We start from the raw sequence: 13,483 nt of genomic DNA on the forward strand, positions 1-13,483 counted from the left end.
CTGCCTCTGGCCTGGGAACTGCTTTTTACGCGGGAAAATTTGGAAGTAGAGACCGTATTAATGGGAAAATCTGTTCAGCTTTGAAGGCATGATGGGTGATGTTTCAGAACAGTAGCTAGGCCCAGACATCATCTCTTACACAAGCAGGCTGTTGTCTTGTGGGTCCATGAAATTCCCAGTTCCCAGATTTTGCCCAACAAATCCCGTGTCATTGGCACTATCTGTTTTAGGACCATCGTGCGTATGCCCAAAGGGACCAAACACAGCGAATCCCTATACGCCCTCAGGACACCATTGTACAGGTGATGGTGGGAGTACCTGCTGGCTGTGAGTTTGTTGGGTATTTGGCCCTAGGATGCAAAATGGGCATGAATTCGTTATCTTCATTTAACCTCCCACGGAATCAGCTCACTAACGGGGTTTGCCGGCAAGAGTCAGCGCTTACTAAGAAGGGAGAGGGAGAATAGAGAGGAACAACCCCATGCACGTTGTTTCCGTCTGTATAGCGCTTATTTCGCTGATTTCAGCGCGAGGAGGCGGGACGCAGTCTCGAACCCGCGGTCTCCGGAGGCAGCCGCCCCCCCCCCCCCCCCCCCCCCCATTAGGTCCGTGCTTCCCTCCGAGCGCCTCAATAAAGTTGTTCTCGCGAGGGGGCGGGAACCGGCGCGCTGCGGAACGCGGCGGCTGGGCCAATAGAAGCACGGGAAGCAGGGACGCACGGCGGCTCGGCCAATGGGAGCGCGGAAAAGGGCGAGAGGGCAGCCAATGGGGGTGCGCGGTGCGGGCACGGCGGGCGCGGCGGGCGGCGCGGAGCGCAGGTGAGGTGAAGGCGCCGTGCGGGCGGGTCGGGGTTCGGCGTCCTTCCGCCTCTATTCCCCGCTTCTTCCGTGCCTCCGGTGCTCGCTGCCTGCTTCCCCCCTTATCCGGAGCTCCCGGCAGCTGTCCCGCGCCCATGGCTTCCTCTGTGGCCCGTGCAGGCCGCTGCGGCGGGAGGCTGGCTGGGAGCGCTCCGGGCCTCCTCGTGGGCCCTGCCGGGGCTCCCCGAAGCTGCCGCTGTCAATTACCCGCGCTGAGGCAGCGGGGCCGGCTGAGGGTGCGCCAGGAGGAGTGTGTTCTTCCCAGCGGGTTTTTGTGCTGCTCGGCAGCGCCGAGCCCGGCTGCACAAGGGGAGTTTAGTGTTTACCCGAAGTGCAGTGTTGGTGCTTCAGGAAGCAGAAGTTGGTTGTCTGGGAAGGTTTCCGGAAAACGGGTTTGTGTATGTGTGTGGTGGCTTGGTGTCTGTTTCGAGTTCTGTGCGTAGGTTTGCTGGTTGGTTCCTAGGAATTCATAGAATGTTAAGGGATTGGAAGGGACTTCAAAGCTTATCTAGTTCCACTCCTTCTACCGTGGGCAGGGATTCCTTCTGCTAGACCTGGTTGCTCAAGGCATTATCCAGCCTGGCATGATGAACACTGGCAGGGATGGGACAGTCACAGCCTCCCAGGGCAACGTGTGCCAGTGCCTCACCACCCTCGCAGTAAAGAATGTCTTCCTAAATTTCCCCTCTTTCAATGTTTATCTGTTACTCCTTGTTCTATCACTAGAGTTCTGACAAAAAAGTCCCACTCTGGTTTTGCTGTAGGATCCCTTCAGTTGCTGGAAGAATTTATGAACAGTGAGTGGAAGAGCTGGAATTAAAGTCGAGGTGCAAAGAAGGGCTGCTTCTCTTCTCCTGCATTTTGGTCATGCTGCTCTGGGGACAGTAGTTATGACATGGAGAGCTAAGATGATAGTGAGACAGGAACACCAGTTCCTGTGTGCTTTAGTGCTAGTTCACTTATGTTGTGTCTTAAAAAGTTTTCCTACTCCTTGGGAAAACTTAAAAATAGAAAAAGCTTAAAATTGCTTGGAAGAATGTATGTGATTCTGTCCTCTAAATCCATAAAGTTTCTATGGTGCACCTGTGACAGGAAAATCAATGGAGGGGGAGGATATGAGTTTTTATGTAAGGAACTTAAAATATTGAACCAAATGCTCTATCTAATGAGGGTCAGTTTGCCACCCTGTACAAGTTATTTCCCTGCTCAGTTGAGTGCTTAAAATAAAGGCTAAGTGTTTGGAAAAGAGGGAACATGGTAATATGGCAAAACTGCCAGCTGAGTCAGTTAATTCAGAGCTGTGGGGACTTGAGACCATTATGAGGAATTTATAGCAGATAAAAGGAAGTGTTGACAAATGTGTGCTAGTGTGTTTTGGTAGAAATCACTTCAAATGCCTACTCTTCAGGTCCACTTTAAATAAAGAAGAGTGTAGAAAAGTGTTGTGTGCCCTTCATTGTCCTTTCTTACAGTGCAAGTGCAAGTAACCCAATGTTACTGCCTGTAAAACTTTGAAAAAAAAATTTTTTGTTCAACATGCCTACTGTAAGGGCTCTCTGGGACTATAAGAAGATTGGACTCTTGCCCATCTACCTACAAATGAGATGAAGAAGAAAATATGCAGGACTGAAAGCCTTTCTATAGGAGGCAGAGGAGCATTAATGGATCAGTGGTAGAAGAAATAATAGTATTATTTCAAAGGTTGTTGTGTGATCTATTCAGGATTTTCCTGCATCTGCCTTTTGTTGCAGGGGGAACAGGCTGTTGTACCAGATGGGGTACCAAATATAGCCTGAAGCTTTTAGGTATTTTTAAGGTGGCCTCTTGTGATTTTATCTGGGTTTAGTGTAGTTAGGGTGTGGAAGCTTTCCCTGTTAGGTTTGATAAACATTATTGTATTTTAGGGACAAGGGGATGGTGTGCTGAAAGTGTGCAGCAGATATTTGGGTTGTACAATTGTCCACCTGCTCTTTGATTATCATCTCTGTGTTTCTCAATCACTTCCCCTGTCTGTAACACTGAGACTATGTTGCTGACTTGTTCTCTGAAATGTCTGGATGTCTGCTTATGCCATGTGCCATGTGGGAGCTGGGTATTATTGCTGCTGCTCAGACAGAATTCCCCAGGCCTGCAAAATGGACCTTTTACTTATTCATGTTTAGCTCAGTAGACAGAAGCTGCTCCACTCTCTGTAGCAGCCCAGGCTTGGAGCCTGTCAAAAAAAGCACTTTTTACTCAGATCTTGGCTGTAGGAAGTAGAGTATTGCTGGCTTGCTCTTACTACTTGTGCTCTTGTGTTTTCTTTCCACAAGAAGCTGATCCTGACTCATTCAGACTGGGTCTCTTGAGCACTTTGAGGTGGGAGCCTCTTTGAGAAACCAACACTGGATTTCTTCCTTTTTCTTTCCTGTTTTGGAGAATCTTTCTGCAACTTGTGGAGTTCTTGCTTCATCAGCTACTCTGAATGTAGTAGGTGAGGCTTTCCTTCTCCTGTGACATCTTCTTCCTTTCTTTTTCCCAGAGCACTGGAAAAATGTCAGTTTTTTTACTGTTTCTCAAAGTTAATTGGTTAGTTGACACAAACCCTTTCAAAGTGGGAAGTACAGCAGATACTTGCACATGCATTGGAGTATTTCAGCTTTGTGTATTTCTGAATCAAGTACAGTAAAATGTTCATCGTGACTGTATTTGGAGTAGAATAGCTACAGTTTTCTTCCTAAGCTAGCATTGTAGTGCTTTTGAAGAGTTTTTAGGTAAGAAATTATCAACTACAATCAGTCTGAATATACTTAAGAAACCTGTCATCTTTTCTGTTTTCTTTGTGGTTCAAACTTAGTTTGTACAATATATAGTGCTTATGTGTGGTTTTAAATGTTGGGGAAATTAAACTGGGGTTTAATGGAATCGTGGTCTAATGCAGCAACTTCTATTGATAAGTCATCAAAGTTGTTTTACAGAAGAGCTTTTTCAGTCCTGGCTTTTAGCCCAAGGTCGGTCTGGTTTCACTGAAGTTAATATAATTTCTGAAGCATTTCCTTTCTCTTAGGTGTTGGTTGTTGCTCCTTCCCCAGCCAGACATGAAAATCTGCCCTCACTGTGCTCGTTGCTGTGGAAGCAGTTTCCATCTTGCACAGCAGCATCAAGAGTCAGTCTGCAGACTCTTGAATGCAGTAAATTCTGTCAGGGTGGAGACAAAGTTTTTTGTGCTGTTATGAATATATGAATATTCAGTCTAAATGTTTGAATTCTGTCACTTAGAAAAAGCTGTTTAGTGTTGACTCTCTTGAGTTTGAGATGTTGCTTCCAGTGCTTGGTTATAATAATTTAACTTGCTCCAAAATAATCAGTTTATTCCATATTCGCTGAATTGGGTTCCGTCTCACAGAGTTGCTGCAGTTGTCCTACACAGGCAAACTTATGTGACAGACCTTAACAGGGTATTAACAGGGTGTGTGCAGGTAAAAAGTGCAGGTTTGGGTGCAGTTCTGTAGCACTGATTTTTCATGCTTTTGGTTTCAGCAGTCTGAGAAGTTGGTGCTTCTTACACTCCCAGCTTTTTATCTTGGTAATGAAAAGAGGAAGTGAACCAGATTGGATCAAATCGAGCTGATGTCTGTGTTGTTCTCACAGTCACTGCTCCTGGAGGATCTCATCAGTCTTTGAATGTGCAGGAGTGTGGCTGTTCTGGTCAGTGTCTGCCAACACAGGCTGTTCCTGGCAGGGGAGCATCTGAGTTATTGCAAGTAAACACTGGGAAGATGTTCTGTACTGCATTGCAGGGCATGAAACTGCTTATTTCCACCCTCCTCCTCCCTGTTCCACTCCATCTTGGTGGCACACTGATGTGTTCATACAGATCTGGTCTCTGCTATCTCACCTGATTAACAAGTCATTGCAAATACAATCTTTCCCTCCCCCAGCTTTCCTGAAGTGTGTGGGGAGTGCTTGTGAAATTCTCCATTCCTGGATGCTGCTGTTAGGGTTTGTCCTGGCACCCAAGCAGGAAGATTTCTCTCTCAAACTGCATATGTCTGAATGAATCATCATGCAGAGCTTTTAAATCATTTGTCCAGACAGAGGAAAGTGCTGCTACTGCTGCTGGTAGTAGTACTTGGGAATGGTGGTGAGACTGAGACCGTAAGGAATGTTCAGATTCTATTGTAAAGTTGCTTTGGTATGGTTGAGGAGTACATAGAAATACTTGAATTGCAGGCTATTGTTGATTTGTAAAAATTCCTGTTTTCTTCTTAGGGGGCTTCCTTGAACCAGATAGTCTTCACTGATTTTATTTTTGAATAAATGATAAACAGTTGGAGTTAATACTTGACATCTGGTTTCTTTTATTTCATCCCAGGCCCTCTGGGTTTGGGTGCAAAAGCTATGAGAGAGGGACTGTATTGAAGATTTCCTTCTCTGTGGCACCATTCAGCACCACAGATTTCTGTGATCTTCTGTGGCTTTACAGAGGTGCCTGATGCTTATTGCTTGTAGCTGGTTTAGCTGCAAACCATGATTTAGTGTGTGAAATTGAGGTTTTGGGTTTCATATTTTGTTAATGTGGACACCATTGCAGCTACATGTCTTTTTCCATAGTGATCCAAAGCATGTATGCTTTTGTCCTTTCTGTAAAAATAACAGGCTTCATTCTGAATTTGGAACTGCATGATGCGTTTAATGCATTTTCTGTTACAGCCCTTGCTTGTGCTTTAACTTCTTTAAGTATTCTGTCACTGAGTCAATGCAAGAAATTCTCACACAGGTAAAACTTCCTGCAGGCATTGAATTTAGACACAGCTCTTCTAAACTGGAAGAACATGAACTTATTTCTTTTGGCTGAGGGTTAATGACATATGGAACAACACATTTTAACAGCCAGCTAGTTATGGCTGTCTATGTGCATCTATAGCTCAACTGTTTCGCTGCTAATTTAACTTCATGTTTATGTGTGTTTTCAGCCCACATATATTCCTATAATTGCACATGTATGCATCTTTCTTCATCATAGATCAGAATGTAGAATCATAGAATGGGAAGGAACCCATAAGGATCACGGAGTTCAGCGCTCCAAGCAATCTATTCATGTGTGTATGCAAGTAGTTTATAGCTAAATTAACCCCAAATTCTTCACAGGGGCTTCTCTGCTTTCACCCTTCTTTGTTTTAAGGCAAAATATGAACTGCGATATGACATCTGCATCCCAGTTCTGACAGGTCCATAGACTGTAGCCTTGCAAGGGAAAGCTCTCTGAGACCACTTGAAAAGATTTCCTTCCTTGATGTTTAATGCCTGGGGAGGATAGACAGTATATCCTGTTCGAGAAGACCTGCTCTTGCTGGTCTGTGACCCCACAAGTGTAGAATCTGTTTATAGCTGAGCAAGAATTTTCCCTTTTCCCCTGAAGGTTTCTGTGTGTCTCGAGCAAAACCTGCAGCAGAGATGGACACAGACGGCTTTGGAGAGCTGCTGCAGCAGGCAGAGCAGCTGGCAGCCGAGACGGAGGGGATCTCGGAGCTGCCGCACGTGGAACGGAACCTGCAGGAGATCCAGCAGGCCGGGGAGCGCCTGCGCTCCCGCACCCTGACCCGCACCTCGCAGGAGACCGCCGACGTCAAGGCGTAAGTACGGAGCGCTGGCCCTGGGCACTCTGCACGGGGGTGGAGGCTGCTCACGGGTTTGGTGTCCAGCGTGGGGGGAGTCCTGCTGGGAGAAACAGAATGATGTAGAATATAAGAAAATAAAGATAGTATAGAAAGTAATCTTAGCCCTAAGGAGTTGCAGCTGGGCCAGTTATCAAAGATTAGGAACAGGCCTGACTTTAACAGGCCATAGCTGTAAGCAGTGAGAAGAGTGCTATAAAAGAGTGGGTTGGCTGGTTGAGAAGGGAACTGGAGTCAGTTGGCTGCTTTGTGAAGGAGAAAGAGTCAGTGCTCAGGGGAGCAGTTCATGAGAAAACACCAAGAAGGTATGAAACTTTTGTGATAAGGAGACAACAGCATGGAACTTCTGCAATAAGATGACAACAGAATGACTGCAAAGCTTGTGTTCCCTTTTTCTTCTTCCTACTTTTTTCATGCTTCCAAAAAACAACATAGTTGAAGGGTTTATCTGACGGGCTACTGTTCTTGATTTTGGATGCTAAAGCCAAAAAGTGCAGTACCATGTTCTGGCTGCTGCTGATGTTTACCAACACAGTGTACGTTTTTTTCTGTTTGGAAGGACTTGGCATCTGTGCAGCACTGCAGTGGAACAGCAGAAACACTTCAGCAGGGCTGAGGTGTTTACATAGACACGTAGGGCTGTTCAGATTTGGTTCTGTGCAGTTTTTGTAACATGTCTAGGAGCACTGTCTGTATGTGGCACTGTCTGTACGTGACCTAAATATTGGCAATGAGTCTGGGTTTAGAGTTTTGTCTGCTCAATACTAATTTCATATCTCTGCAATTTCTTCCTTATAGATCGGTCCTTCTTGGGTCTAGAGGGCTTGATATATCCCACATTTCTCAGAGACTTGAGAGTCTAAGTGCAGCCACTACATTTGAGCCTCTTGAACCTGTGAAGGATACTGACATCCAGGTAGGGAAATTTGACATGTGAATTACACTGCCCTTGCCACTGCCATTCCTGTTTTGAGGTGCAGAGCTGTTCTAAGGCTTCTGTGGAGATCATCTTGCTTTCTGTTTAATCACTGGCTAGAGGAAGTATAGAGGAGAGATGCTGCTTTCAATGCTGAAAGATGTTTGAGCTAGCCATGAGAAGCAGCATTAAGTACCAAGATAACAGAAGTATTTTAAGTTCCAAATTCTTGCTGAAGTCAAGAGGAACTAGGTACATACTCCCTTTGAGGACCTGTCTCTGTTGGCCTTGCAAGCCTGAATTGTGCAGGGATACTCTCATAGTTTTGAAACCTTTTTTATGTCTGATTGGAAAAACACGTGGCACCACTTTTGAGGCAATTTTGATGTGTTGGAATAGGGGGCATTTAAGTTAACAGTCAAAAGAGGTGAGTATAGCTTTTTTCTTTCACTGTATCACAGATGTCATAGCCTTGTTTTGGTGATAGACTAAATTTGCTGTGGTTCAAATGCTTTACCAGATGATTTTATCTTGTAAAATTCCCTGTAAATTTTCTCTAGGTGTCTTACAAATCATTGTGACCCATCTAATTTTGCTTTCTGATCATTGCCTGCCCTTGTAGAATATCTTCATGATGAAACCTTACTTACTCAGTTAAGAGCTGGTAGTGGAATTGGTGTTGTGGGTTGCATTGAAGGTAACAGTCTGAATTACTGGTTAATCATTTTGAACCTCATCTTTTCTCTCCTTTCTGGCAGATGGCTCACTTATGAGGGTCAGAAGAGTTGTAAGCTCTTCTTTCTTTTTTTGCAGAAGTAGTATGCTAAACTACTTAACTTCAGAAGGTGAAGTGAGGCAGGTGAAATTACCCCATTTTATCTAATGTGTCTTTTAGTTTTGCATTTGGTGCCATCCATTTTGGGTGCAGGGCCCTTAGCTGAATCTCATGCTGGTGTTAGGAGCCCTGTAGTCTCCTGTCTTCAGGCAGACTTATTTAACCCCAGTTTTCTAAGGCCTTTCTTTCACTAAAGATTAGTACTCTCTGGAGACTTTATATGTTGCTTGATCATAGAGTGAGAGCTCTAAACCACTGGCATTGTTCACTTTGTCTTTTCTCATTTTATCCCTTTGCCCCAATTTCTGATGTTGTTGTCTTTCTAATTGGTGATGTTAAACTTGGTACATGTCTTTCTTGACCTCATTCTGTCTAGATTTTTTTCAACAACTCTTGCCTCTTTTTTGTTTTTCCTTTTTGTCTTTTTTTTTTCTTTTTACTACTGCTGTTAATTCTTTGATTTCTACAGTTTTTCCGTTCTGTTGTAAGAAGAATTTTCTTGCAGATTCTCAAGCCCAGAAGCAGTAGAGCACTTGACTCTTTGGAGCTGAGATTTGTGGCACATGAGAAAATGGATATGATTGCATAATAATCATATTTTATATTATTGATGGTGTCCTTTCCTAATTATACCAGATCTCAAGACTTTATTTGAAATGATGATTCTGGTATATTCTGGTAGTGATCTTGGTATGTTTTCTTACCTCTAGTACCTTTTTTTAGTTGCCCTTGTCAATATTTGAATGTATCCTCTTGTTCAGGAAAAGCTCGAAATTTAACATGAAACCAGTGATTAACTGCAAATCATTATGTTTGGATGGCCAAATCAGCCAATGCAATTCAGTGCTTTCTTCAGGAAAACAGCTAAAAAGTACAAATGAGAAACATGATTAAAATCAATCATTTAAATCAAAGTTCCATGTTTGCTGTGTTGAATCATGATTAACACTAGTGCACTAGTGATTTAATCACTGATCACTTCAGCAACTCATCTCTGAAGCCTAATACTTGTGTGCTTTGAGTCTTACTTTTTCTTTTTTTTTTTTTTTTTTTTTTTTGCAGGCCATGTGCAGAAAACATTCATAGTCAATTAGCTGAAAGTGATTTGCAAGGGGAAGGATGGCAAGGGACTCCAGATCATCTTGGAGGCACATGAGCCGAGTGTCAGTTTTAAATGTTTTGTCCCTGCTTGTTTTTGCAGTTAATAGGTGCATGGATTTTATGTCTTGCAGGACATCATCCTCTGCTCTGAGGATATTTGCAGTCACGTCTCAAGCTGTCTGGCTATGATCTGTACCTGAAAGTTACTTACTTAGAATAGGGACAAGTCTCTGTACCTATTTGTAGGTTCTGGTTTGTAGTCATCAACTCTTTTAGAACAGTTTTTATTAAGTTTTTGTTAGTTATGTAAGAGGACCTTTGTGTTAGACACTGCTGATGGTCCTCTAATTACCTCTGTTAATCAAGAAGGTCTTAAAATTATTTGACACTTTAGATGAAGATGTGCTACAAAAGTTTCTTTTTCTTTGTTAGTTTTTCTTATCCCTCCTGATGATTGTTGGGATTTCTCATCCTTGTTCCTAGACAGTTTCTTAAGTCTTCTTCAGATGTGTTGGGACAGATGAAGCCATCCCTGTGCACTGTGTAGAATTCTTGCTCCATAAGCTGTTCCCATTGTATCTGGTAGGCATGTCCAGAGTGATACAAGGGAGGGGTCTGCTTTATTTCTTTACAGAATTCACTGTTCCTCTGCTGTTATTCAGTGTTTACACAGGTGTACTGGTAAACTTTAATTCTGTGAATTAGGAAGGCCTGTTCTGTTCTGCATCAAGCCCTCAGCCTGTGCCTTCTGGCATTATCATTACTTTTTTTAACCAGCAAAAACTTCTTCACATATTCATAATCAACTTGGTCGACACTTTATCATCAGTGTTGTAGGCTCAACCGTCATTCCTCAGACCTGTCTTTTCCTGATGCTTAACACAGACCCACAACCCTGTGTAGATTGCAGTAAGTTTATTTAACCTGAAATCCCATCTGAAACTTGTCTTTTGTAGATTCTTTAACACTTCAGTTATTCCTGTCTGTGTGGTTCCTCATATCTGTCCCTTAATCTTCAGTTTGAGCCTGTATCAGTTCATAAATACTTTACATCATTACTTAGCATCATTTGCCAAAGAGATTTTTTGGGTGTAAGCACCTGAGACTGGAGGTCTGTGCCCTCTTCCCTCTGAAGAGGTGGTGGGGCTGCATTGGTGCAGCTCTGTGCACCACTGCACAGGAGAGGGTGGTGGATATGGGCACTTGTGCCAGAGGCACAGACCTAATGCATAGCCTTTGCTGACTGTTGCAGTTGTGTGCAGGCTACAAATATAATTAAATCTTTACTGTATGAATTTTAGGGTTCTGCTGGCTTTTAAATTCTAGCAAAGCTCTTACAGCATGAAAATACTCTTTAGACTTTCTGCTATGTGTTCCCATGTCACTCACTCCTTTGCATCTAGAGATTTCTCTGGCAGTTTGCTTGAGCCTTCCCTGCATTTTTACCTAAAGCATTTATTTATTGTCTCTGTCCCTTCTTCCATTGCAGTCTGTTCTAGCAGCCTGTGGGAGGCCAGCACAGAGAGATATGCTAGAATCCAATCTCTCAAATGATGGCAATCAGCACTGCAGAAGGAGAATGCCAGGAAATACCCTATTTCTTATGGAGAGAGTAAAACAGCAAGAAAAATCAGAGGGGAGCATCCTAGGGCATGAAGTCCCAGGATGCTGGTGCAAGACATTCACAAAGTGCTAAGAGAATCTAGGGATTCACCTTAATAGAAGTCTCAGCTTGGGTTAACAAGCAGGAGGGACTTTCTGTACAGAGCTTCTTTAAGTGGTACTCCATAGTGCTGACTAAAAAGTGCACCAAATTGCAGCTCAATTAATTATCTGAATTATTTAGCAGTTGTAAAATGTAGATTGCTTGCACATAAAAGGGTTGTGAGTCCAGGAAATGTCTCCCACTAGAGCAGTAGGCCGGGAAGATTATGTAAAAGATTCTAGGCTTGCCATTAAATTATAAGAATTTGTATTTTTCCTCTCTCGTTTCGAAGTTTATGTTATTAAATTGCATGCAGAACAACAAGCACTTCTCACAGTAAATCCATTTTACAATAATTCTTATAGCAGGAGTTTTTAAAGATGAAAATTTTTCTAAATTGTCAAAATGCCCTATTTTGGCAAAATCTTTTCAAAACTGAATGTATTAGTCAAGTGTTTGTTGATCTCATATTTAGCAGGTATTTATGTGCTTGGGTCTTTTTGTTTGTTTCTTTTTGGCTTTTAAAAATCCCAGGTAAGGCTGGATCATGCAAATCTGTATTCCAAAGATGGGTTATGGGAATATAAACATAACATTGCCATTCTGCTCAGAAAAGGTGTTTCTTCACTCTTCCAAAGATGCAAACTATGATGTCCTCATCTAATGAGCACTGTCATAGCAGATCCTCTCTCAGGTTGCAGTAATGGCAGCCAGAGGAGGAATCATTCCAAAACTGTGGGGAGGCTCTGCTATTGTAAAGGTGTGAGGTGGGACCTGGCCCCTGCACTTGTTTTGTTTGGTTTATGTGTGGAGGTCAGAGAGAGATTCAGTGCTGCTCTTTCAAACTGATTTTTGGGGTGCCAGGTAGGAGTTGCTAGATCAAGGCCTGATTTATTCCTGCTAAGATAATTTGTCTTTTACCGTGTATGTTATGCTTTACTGTGGGCTTTTAATTTTGAACATGTCACTGGGCCTGATACTAGATTTGGACCCCTATATACTTGGTTTGAAAAATAAAAGCCCAGAGTCATGGTGGTAATTTAAAAAATGGTTTTGCTCTCATTTTTCTGGCTCAGTCCAGCTCTGTGCAGATTTGTGAAATGAATGCTAGAAGGAGACACAAGCTCTCCTAGCATGAATTGCTTATCTGCTTAGAAAGTTTGAGGTGAAGGCCTAGCTCCATTACACTGAAAATTCTGTTGAGTGATCTCATTTGTACAAGTTTCACCTTGGCCTCCTGACCTAGGCACAACTGAAATGAAAGGTTGCGTACTAGGGTTTGGTCTTAATTTCTGAGTGTGGATATTCAGAGTATTGACTGAGTAGCTCTCTGGAGGCCCAGATACAGAAATAAGAGCTTTTATCTAAATGAGGGCAGAGGGTTAGACTGAAATCCCTCTGAGTGGCATGAGAGACAGAGTGAAATTATGTATCTGGGGTATTTTGAAGCTTTTCAAAGTACTGTAAATAGGTTTCGTATCAAAGGTAGCTTTAACTTCTACTTTAGTGTTGATAGAATCTGGGTCCCAGAATGCTCTCCCCAGCCCTGTGTGTTCTGTTTGTGTGTATGTATGTGTATTACTCGTAATTTAAAAATTCTTACTCTGACATCAGGTACTGCAAGGGTGCAGTAGCTCAACAATTGAGCTTTTATTGCTATTTTATGTTACCATTTGTGATATACTTTGTGGTATCTGCTAGAATAATACCAAAGCCTGTGGTAATCTACTAGAGTGTAACTAAAATCAGAGTTTATAAATGGAAATGCTGACACAACCTTAAAGGGCCAACCTCAAGTGCTGTTCACCATCCATTGTTTGCATTAGCTTAGCTTGAAAATGCATTTTTCCTTTTGCAGATTTTGTCCTTTCTCATTTGCCAGACATTGATTTCTCCCCCCGCCCCCAAGTCCTTCAGTTCTAATGGAGCTTGAAATTAAGGTGGCTTCATTTTTCTGTCGCTTCCTTGTTCTCCCTAATCAATGATGCCAGCACAGCTGTGTGGACCTTTTAACCATTGCAGAGCCATGGTGGTGAATGCAAGAGGACAACCTTTGACCTTGGTTTTTTTTAGGGTTGGTCATTCACTGTTAGTTTCTTTGTATTGCTGCAGTCCAAATGAAAAATACCATTTCTCATGATAGTTGGGAATTCCTCAAAAACTATAAAAGTATTTGGCTCCAAAAATGCCTCTCTTCAGAGGTTCTTAGAAGTAATTTTTTAGTCCTCCCTTTACTAGTTCATGCTGGTATGAAACCCTGCTGTCTTCTTTGCCTAGGTTGTCTCACTGATTGCATTCAGGATTTTAGCCTTAATGTACACATTTAGGTGTGTAAATCAAGAATATAAATATCCTGGTAATTAAATGTAGCCAGAGGCAGTTTGCACACAATTGAAGAAAGCAGTGGTGGGG

General features: G+C 42.8%; 1 protein-coding gene across 1 annotated transcript in view; it reads left to right on the forward strand.

Moving 5' to 3' along the window:
• The first annotated feature begins 759 nt into the window (after positions 1 to 759).
• The window catches only part of NUP93 (nucleoporin 93), a 77,125-nt gene continuing 64,401 nt past the window's right edge, over positions 760 to 13,483 (forward strand). Inside the window, exons 1-3 of the mRNA XM_059857191.1 lie at positions 760 to 818; positions 6,259 to 6,472; positions 7,313 to 7,430. Coding sequence (XP_059713174.1) covers positions 6,294 to 6,472; positions 7,313 to 7,430 — 297 coding nt within the window. The 5' untranslated portion in view covers positions 760 to 818; positions 6,259 to 6,293. The remainder of the gene's footprint in view (positions 819 to 6,258; positions 6,473 to 7,312; positions 7,431 to 13,483) is intronic.

This window comes from Haemorhous mexicanus, chromosome 12, assembly GCF_027477595.1.
Source record: "Haemorhous mexicanus isolate bHaeMex1 chromosome 12, bHaeMex1.pri, whole genome shotgun sequence".
In the NCBI taxonomy this organism is placed as follows: Eukaryota; Metazoa; Chordata; class Aves; order Passeriformes; family Fringillidae; genus Haemorhous; species Haemorhous mexicanus.